This window comes from Ostrea edulis, chromosome 3 (genome assembly GCF_947568905.1).
Source record: "Ostrea edulis chromosome 3, xbOstEdul1.1, whole genome shotgun sequence".
NCBI lineage: Eukaryota > Metazoa > Mollusca > Bivalvia > Ostreida > Ostreidae > Ostrea > Ostrea edulis.
Window position 1 is genome coordinate 12,031,471 of NC_079166.1, and position 9,655 is coordinate 12,041,125.

At 34.0% G+C, this 9,655-nt stretch overlaps 1 protein-coding gene across 2 annotated transcripts; it reads right to left on the reverse strand.

Annotated features, from left to right (window-relative positions):
- Nucleotides 1-4,185: 4,185 nt before the first annotated feature.
- Nucleotides 4,186-8,855, reverse strand: LOC125667435 (uncharacterized). 2 transcript variants are annotated; one of them, XR_008801757.1, is made up of 7 exons: nt 8,689-8,855; nt 7,993-8,168; nt 7,404-7,546; nt 6,918-7,137; nt 6,560-6,753; nt 6,101-6,155; nt 4,186-5,884 (listed from the first exon to the last, which is right to left on the reverse strand). XR_008801757.1 is itself a non-coding variant. In XM_056160052.1 (5 exons), exons 1-4 carry the CDS (start codon nt 8,787-8,789, stop codon nt 7,039-7,041), a joined length of 519 nt encoding a protein of 172 aa, XP_056016027.1. In that variant the 5' UTR covers nt 8,790-8,855; the 3' UTR covers nt 6,422-6,753; nt 6,918-7,038. The 2 variants fall into 2 exon arrangements, 1 of the variants encoding a protein (XP_056016027.1); XM_056160052.1 differs by lacking the exons at nt 4,186-5,884; nt 6,101-6,155 and having other exon boundaries at nt 6,422-6,753.
- Between the last annotated feature and the right edge of the window lie 800 nt (nt 8,856-9,655).

Genomic DNA, 9,655 nt, shown 5'->3' on the forward strand with positions numbered 1-9,655 from the left:
GCATTGACAATTCACTTTTTAGTCACAAAATGTATGACATAGATGGAAGAGGACACTGTACCTTAATGTTTTCATTCATAATATCATTTGTATGCCAGGTTTTACAATTAGCATATTCAAAAGTTGAAATATATTTAAATAAACCCTACCCCATTTTGCCTTTGCAGACCAAAAAAAAAATAAATGTTTTTAAACTTTATCCAATCAAAAACATGAATCAAGTGATTTAAAATATGCCTTTTAATTCATGTATTTATTTTTTTGGTAACAAGCTCATAACAAAAAATGAAAAGGTCTTTCAAAAATTAAGAAAATTGAAAGAGCAAACCATCATCTTGCTATAAGGATAATGAAATTTTGTTTTCAGCTGACCGCCTTCGCCTTAAAGAAGATGCTGTTCCTTCCATTCTGATCCCTGGGGAGGAAGTTTCTGGCCCAAGCCCAAGACAGTTAAGATTTAAGAGAGAAACCAACCATTGGAGGAACCTGACATTATGGCCATGGGTATAATGATGATACTTTAGGTATCACACCGGTAATTGTCCAATCAAAATGAACTTAGTCAATTGTAGTTCCATATATTTAAAGAAATATTTTTTTTCCTTGCGCGATTTTTCTCATTTCCTCTTCTTCTTTTCTCTTAATTTTTGTACCCCTGATTAGGAAATTTTGTGTAATTTGTAGAAATAATCAAGTGTATACAAAGGAACTATTTGCTGTTGGTAGCTGAGGCTACTTCCTGAGGTGCACTCCGGCTGTTTACACACATGTGAAAAACACGTGGATTTGAGGGTAGTCCTGTTTGCGGGTAATTTTTTTTCGAAAATGCCGCGTAGGGTGTTGTTTTTCTGGTGTCGGCAGACGAGATAGGTAACATAGAACGTGTCTGACTGCGTTATTCGGCATCAATTTTGTAAACTGATTTTTAATGATTTTTTCCCCTCTATAGTAATATATAGTGAAAATAATTACCGGTGTGATACCTTGAAGGAAGTCATGAATTTCAGAATTTCCCGTTTTTCTCAGTCCTTTCCCTTTTCATCGGCTCAAAATCAGCACTGGATATCAAAACAAGAGGTTTGAAAAACAAAACGGTGGTTTAATAGGTCATTCAAGAAACATGACGCAATACACAATGCGAAATTTCAATTACATCTAAATACGTATCAACAACGTATTTTTTGTCTTATACAGCTAGAAAATCGTAAATATTTGTATAAACACCCATCTATATAGCATACACCGACGGTTTTAACACTTAACACATCCAAAAGACGTATCAAAATTTCCCATCGATTTTACAATACGCATATTGCACAATAACCCCACCCCCTCCTCCTGCCTTGCGCAACTGTTAGATTGACTTTCCTTGACATTCATAAGCATCATACATAACTCTATGACTTCTTGATTCAATGTCCTTATTGTAAATTAACCCAATTAAGAGATTTCGTATTTCTGCGTAGAGTTTAGAAATTTTATTTTATTTTTAATTTTATGTCATAAAGAGAAATTCAGATAATTCATGGTAAATGCCCGTCAAAGTCACTCATATGAACATCAAAATGTCTTCTTAACACAGAAGATATCAAATTATTCGTTTTAAGGGCCCAACACGCGAGGTAATATTTCTGGCACGATTTACGACAGTCCCCTCCGTAGCAGGATATCAAGGCTCTGACGACGTAGGCCATAATTCTATTGCCGGCTTCTAAAGCGTTGACCAAAAATTTGTGTTCTGTCCTGCATATCAAGTTTGTCACTAGATATTCTTACCGTTTTGAGCATTTTGAACACTTGCAATTCAACGTCACTATACCTAGCGCCCTTGATATTTGACCTACATCTTCTTTAGAACCAAAATTTAGGACATGTTTTAGCTTAAATTTTTTGTAATGAACAGTTACATGGATGATTCTGTATGATTTGTGTACACGTTTAAAAACGTCATATTATCCAGTCAGACTTTAGTCTTATTTATTTGTTTTAATCAGTATTTAGTCTTCTTAATGTGTTACCCTTGCTTTCAAGAAAGGCTAAATACGCACAACCCCTGCCAGATCAAGGGGCCATTATCTGAAACACTAATCACCCGTGAGTATCAACTTGGTTTAATCTGTTAAGCGTAATTAATGGGCTCTTCTAGGATACCAAATTGACCAGATGCAGATTCCATTATAGTACCGAAAAATGAATATTTTCACAAAACCAAAGATCTCACTCATATGAAATTTGAAATAATTAGCAATTTAAAAAAATGTATAAATAAATTTAGGATTAATAAGTGATTAAAATAGCAAATTTCATCATTCTTCTTTCCAATGAAACCATTTTTGCGGAAATATCTTGATTTTATACAAAGTTATTTCAATTTAAAAAGTACCACACGCGCCTCATATTTCACTGATGAAACAGGCAGAAATCACGATAGTCCCCAGGGGAAGTAAATCACCAGTTACGTCAGTTATCTTGCTCCGATCGCTGTGTGCATGGGGTATACTACTGATGAATAAAACGGGCACCTGCTGTGCAAATTTGACATTTTTTGATGAAGATTTAGTTGTCTTCAAGGTATCACACCGGTAATTGTCCAATCAAAATGAACTTAGTCAATTGTAGTTCCATATATTTAAAGAAATATTTTTTTTCCTTGCGCGATTTTTCTCATTTCCTCTTCTTCTTTTCTCTTAATTTTTGTACCCCTGATTAGGAAATTTTGTGTAATTTGTAGAAATAATCAAGTGTATACAAAGGAACTATTTGCTGTTGGTAGCTGAGGCTACTTCCTGAGGTGCACTCCGGCTGTTTACACACATGTGAAAAACACGTGGATTTGAGGGTAGTCCTGTTTGCGGGTAATTTTTTTTCGAAAATGCCGCGTAGGGTGTTGTTTTTCTGGTGTCGGCAGACGAGATAGGTAACATAGAACGTGTCTGACTGCGTTATTCGGCATCAATTTTGTAAACTGATTTTTAATGATTTTTTCCCCTCTATAGTAATATATAGTGAAAATAATTACCGGTGTGATACCTTGAATTTAGTGCTTGTTGTGTCACATGCACAGACATAAAGGAATCTTTAAGTCTGCATTTAGCCATATCCACTGCATGTAAAACAATGCTTTGATAGGCCATTTAACTATTATGTCACAATGTAAAAGTCCACAAATATATGCAATGTCAGAAATTTGCTGATAGGGCATTTAAGTTATGTTAGGTTAAGTCCAAAAGGGAAAAAAGAACATACACCACATCAAAAGAACTGAAAAACATTCTGTACTTTCAGTTAAAGATTTAAGCGAGTTACTGTATTGGTAAGACACATGAAATCTCCACCTATTTTTACTTGTACATGTATATTACAGGTGTACAGCAAGAAGTGGTTATAGATCATACAGTAAAGACTGGGCAGGCTGATCAAACACCAACAGAAATCCAGGATCTAGGGGAAACATTTGTGCAAAATCCCTTTGCTATGAAATGTTCCATTGAAAATTTTAAAGATAATGCAGATGCTGTTTCGTATTACACTGGTTTCAGTAATTACGATCAGTTTATGATATTTTATCACTGTCTTGGTCCATGTGTAAATGAATTAGATTACAAATGTGTAACTTTAGAACCAAGGGATCAACTTTTTTTTAACTTTGATGAAATTGAGACAGGCTAAAGAGGATTTTGAATTGTCACTTTTCTTTCAAGTTTCAGTGTCAACTGTATCTAGGATTGTAACAACCTGGATAAATTTTTTGTATTTCCAGTTAAAGGAAATGAACATATGGCCATCTCAAGACACAGTTCAAGATTTTATGCCTTCAAATTTTGCAGAGAAGTTTGCAAACACTAGGGTTATACTGGATGCCACCGAAATACCAGTTGAGAAGCCGTCAGACGTCAATGCTCAGTCCATCACTTGGTCAAATTATAATCATAGAAATACTATAAAGGCAATGATTGGAGTGACTCCCAGAGGGGCTGTGTCATATGTTTCCGATGCTTATGGTGGGTCTGCAAGTGATAGAATGATTATTGAAAGATCTGATTTATTGAAAGATGGTATGTTTGAGAAAGGCGACAGCATCATGGCTGATCGAGGCATCATGGTGCAAGATCTCTTTGCTAACAAGGCTGTTCAAGTAAATACTCCAACATTTTTGAAAGGTAAATCCCAACTTGAAGCCCATGAAGTAGTACATGATCGACGTGTAGCTTCAAAACGCATACATGTAGAAAGGGTCATTGGTCTGGCAAAACGTTTTAAAATTCTAAAGAATGAACTTAGTCACAGCAAAATTCAGCTTGGATCCCGAATCATTTATATCTGCTTTGTGCTAAGCAATTTTAGAAGGTCAATTGTAGATAAATTTGCATAAGTTGTGATGATATTAAAGCAAAAGAGGCTAAATGATGATGTGCAGTTTTAAACAGATTTTCTCAATTCTTATCATTTCTTGTGAATTAATCACATTTTATGTTGATCAGTCCTCGACAATTGGTTTTATTGAATTCATACATATATGAATAATATATATATGAAGGTAGTGACACTAGCATTTACTTATCTAAATATAATTCATATAAGATATGCTTGTTAGCATTGTAAGATATTCACCATCATAAAATTTCTCTCTATTCTGATATTTACTCAGTTTGAAAATACTGATCCAAGCTATTGCCTTGGTTAATATTTTTAAATTTAGAATATATCACACCATATTGACATAATGAAAAGTCCAAAATTTCAGATTACATATTGGGGGCAATTTTATTAGGCAATCTGAAGTGTTCCCTGCAATACTTCACAACATGTAGTCAATTTTATGGAAATATATTGTTTCATTTGTAGCATACATTTAAGTAGTACAGAAGGAGGTGGTTTCAAAGTAAGGCCAATTCAACCTAATTAGTAGATTACCATCTGGGGTAAAAAAAAAAAAATGGGGCGGGTGGGAGAATATAATTTTTGAATTTTTATTTCCTGAGAAAAAAAAATTAATGAAAACAGACATCACACAAAGTGTTAATCAAGTAAGGAATTCAAAGATTCCTTGGTAGAATATATATATATATAAAACAACATTCTGTGACTTTAATCATTCACTCATGTCACTGGGAAGCAAGTTTGTTTGAAATCATAATTTTTGCATTAAAAAAATCGGGATGGGCCCTTTTTTGAGGGGCGGGTGGGGATGATAATCTATCAATTAACTTTAATTGGCCTAATTTGCAATCATTTATAAATTTGAGGCAATGAAAGGTCTGTAATGTTTTGTATAAAACGACTCCAGTTTTGGTATAAGGCACATTTCACAGTATTCTCTGTTGATTTCAATAATTTCTACAAATAGTGACTTTAGTGTATACACAATAAAATAACAAAATTGTCTGCCACTTATATACAGTTGTCCCTGAATTTGATCATAGTAATTGGAAGATATTTTCAGCTTGATTTCCCCACCCACTACCTCTAAATAAGTGAAATATTCCATTGTGTTTGTGTTGATTTCTTGTTTCCGCCCTTTATAAGGACATTTCACCTCTATTATATATTTATCATCTATAACGCCATCTGGTGTTGCACCTAGAAATGGCATTTTTGAACAAATGAATAAACCATTCTCATGAACTCTTATGTTGTGGTTATCTTCAAACTTTTTGATTGCTTTTTTTTCATATGATTTTCCATGAGTGACTGCGGGGGTGGTGAGGCTCTTGATAGATATCAATGATTTACAAAGCTTCTGTTTGTTACGTCTGTCTGTCATTCTTGAAATCTGCCCAAAATTTGATGCTGTGATTCTCCACATTCTCTCTGCAAACCATCTCTTATTTGTAGATTGTCCCCTTGTTTCTTTTTCAATACTTGCCACCTCTGATTCAGTTACCTGTGCAATGAAAGGGAGAAAAAATCTAGAAAAGGCTTTAATCATAAATCGTCATAATATATATGACTGATCTTAGTTGATAGGTAATACATGAAGCTATTTTTTATATATAATTGATGCCATGTACTTATATAGTTTTATACAGTTCTGCAGCAAGCAAAAATTCATTTAGCCATAAAGTCCCATCTCCAAATTATTTTATGATTTTGAAAGTACCTGTAATGCTTTATCCACCCAGTATTCTGTGAAAGGCAGTGATAAGAATTGCAGACTGAAAATAAGTAAAATTTTATTATACTGTATGAAAACTGTACACATTATATATACACATTATTTCAAAGATAAGATTAAGACTAGATAAACATGAAATGTAGGCAAAGTTATAGTTAGGTTTAAAAACATATTGGTCATATGCGAAGGTCAACAAAAACATGCAAAACCCAATGTGATATATTAAGTAATGGCAAAGTGAAATAAAAAAAAAAGTCAAGGTCACAAATTTTGTGAGAAAGAAGAAAGATTTTATTTTACATATGAAGCCCCATCACTTGGCATTCAAAAGACAAACTGACCAAAAAGCTAAATGCCCTGATGTATTATTAATTACATTCAAGGTCACACTCCATGGTGAATCTAAATTAAATAAGTATTGACTTTTCAAAATTTGTAAGTCACCTTCAAATCTGCTCTCTCATAAAGATAACGAAATGCAATGTCTTCAGAAGTATTTGATGTATAGTTGATTAATAGGTTTCTGACCCGATCTTGCATGCCCTCTACATTCCTAAACTTTTCTGGTCGTGGGTCATCCAAATGAACCGCTGATTTTCTCTTCCCAATTGTAATTTTTTCAACTTTGACTGGAGATCCTGAATGCATGAAAAAGAACATGAATTTGTTAATTGTACATCCCAATTTTATATAATATGACACATTGTATATATCAACAAAGATGGAAAAGTTGACTCAAATTTGAATTTTCTACTTTTATGTAATTATATGCTGTTGTCCATGCATATTTTTATATTCCAACCTTTATGGGATGCCTTTGGCTTGTTGAACATCATCAAATTTTCTGTACATGATTTCTGCACCGCCACTTCACCATTCTCAATAAAATGTTCAAGCATAATCATGCAAGCAGCTAGGTGCTTTCATGTACCATTTGGGCCTTTCCCTGCAGGGCATTCACAGTGTGAGTTTAGCACATCTCCAGATTCTTTCTCCAGCCTTAGTTTATAGCTGTATGTGACCTGTAATAACCTTTCAAATTAGACAATGATTTCTTTGAACTATTCAGTGATTTGGTTTGAAATATACATGTATATGTTTTTTAAATGACCAAACTACACATACATGTACATGTTTTTCAGTGTCATACTGCTGACTATTTATTCATATACCCCGGGATATTTATTTGGAAATATCTACTAAAATATTCTTGATTAAAGCAAAACTTGATAAAGCGTATACCATGTTTAAATATCAAATTGCGTTGAATAAATTTTTTGATAATTACCTTATTTTTCATGGCTGCACTGACTATTCCAGTAAAAAATACATCATTTTCAATGATAACTGAGCATGCCAAAACTCTCTCGGATTGGTACAATAGTTCCCCATTCTTAACTGCCTTGATATCACATGCCGCTTCATTATCTCCTGAAATATGATATAGCATATATTTATTCATGACAAAAGTGAATCATAATACATGCATGTACAGCACAGGCACTTGTTTCTGTAAATAACTTATGTGTTATTATTAGTATACAGAGGTCGTAAGTTATTTACAGAAACAAGTGCCTGTGCTGTACCGGGTGTATAAAATGATGTTTATTTAAGCATAACAATTTCTTCAAGGGTAAGGAAGGACCTCTCTCCTGAATTGAAAAAAAAGTATTTATTTTCCATAATTTTTGCATATGATATGCAGATAACCATGGACTTTATTTAACACTACCCCCCCCCCCCCCCCCCCCCCATAATTTAGCAACTGTACCACCTGGAAAAAAAATTCAGATATTTTATCATTTGCAAGGAATGAATTGAATGAGATATACTATGGAGAAAAACGGAAACTATCATTGCTTTCAATGCATAAATACCAGCAAGTCTATGGAGAAAATAGGCTTCTATCTGTTCCCTTGTAATGGAAGGTAGTAATTTCCTGTGTTCTGAATTGAGTTGTTGGAATCCTGTTGTAGGCCAGTTTACGTCCAAAGGATCTGGTAACAGAACAGGTGGCTGCTGGAAATTGGCATTTCTGTCATATGCTTCTAATCTGAAACGGGCAAATACATCATTCAAGATGATAGACTAAGAGTACATTACATACATGTATGTAGCATTTTAAGGAATGATGGGAACTTTATGACAAGTTTAACCTTTAAGACAGTAAATGTTCAGGTTTGATCCCCTGAAGATTTATGAATGCTGACAGAATATACAATAAAGGCTTTATATACAGAATGAGACTCAAGCATAGTCATGAGCCTTTGAATACCCCCCCCCCCCCCCCCCCCAATCCCTTTCTTTGTAGCTGTTGATTAAAATTCCTATATTGATAAATAAAACAAAGATTCTGATAACCCAAATATAGCAGCCAAAGAAGTATGTAGACCACACTCTGAGAAGTCAAGCAATATCCCGTGCGAATATCTTTTTCGAGATGAAATGCGTACTAGTATGTAATCATACCAGATCTAGTTATCGTGACTATATGCTAACACAGCCTAACTTTACAGGGTTTTTTTTAAATGAAACTTTTCGGTAAAACAGCAGAATAAAGAAGTTAAATGTACCGTCTAACTAAATCTATCTTCCTTCCTTGCGTCGTGGCGTTTCTACAGGCAAGCTCCTTCTTCAACTGCACCACCGTCAGTGCGAAATAGCGGTTCGCCATATTGTTTACATTTGATTCAAGCGTTCAGCTAACCACCGATAAAAATCAAGCGTCTGGGAGTGAACGTTTTCCATTGACTGGCACCCCTGCGATTACGGGAGAAGTCGTCCCATAACAAACTCGGCCCATGACCAAGTCGGACTATTACGAACTCGGCCTACACAAACTCGGCCTGTTTCAAAGTCGGCCCATTACGAAGTCGGCCTACCGTGGAAAATAAGGCAATACTAAAGTAAAAGGGTATGATGAGCATCTTTTTTTTTTAATTTTGGTTAACTAGGCCATGGGACCAGACTGAGAATAGTATCTTAAGATTTATCAAGCACATATATTTCAAATATAAAAAATATGCAGACGTGTACTGAAAATTTCATTTGTTTAAGAAAATTATTTCAAAAGTTCGCTGAATTTAAACTTCAGACTCATTTTGTAGTCTTGAGCCTAGATTGTACACCCTTCCTTTTTAATTAATCAGTGACCTGTCACTAGAAACTTTTTACATTCGGTATTTTTCTCTACCCCCCCCCCCCCACGAGTTTCCACAGAAATTACCACTGAATAGATTATGTACATAAATAATTGAAAGAAATTATTTGTTACAAATACATATATATATATATATATATATATATATATATATATATATATATACATGTATATATAATAATCATAAATAAGAATAATAATGTGCAAATTTTGAATAAATGCTCATTATGATATCCTGTATATGCAAGGATATATGACATGGTAGGGTTTAGGACATTGAAATAAAAAAAATCTCGCCAGGTTACTTTCGTTTTCTATCAATATATGTAGAGTAGATTGACAATCTGACTAAAGTACAGACCTATTATTATTATTATAAT

Coding starts and splice junctions, on each gene's coding strand:
- LOC125667435 (XM_056160052.1), bottom strand. CDS start 8,789: ATGGCGAACCGCTATTTCGCACTGACGGTGGTGCAGTTGAAGAAGGAG. Junction 8,169..8,688: donor AAGATAGATTTAGTTAGACG/GTACATTTAACT, acceptor TGCCCGTTTCAG/ATTAGAAGCATATGACAGAA. Junction 7,138..7,403: donor GTGCAGCCATGAAAAATAAG/GTAATTATCAAA, acceptor AGGTTATTACAG/GTCACATACAGCTATAAACT.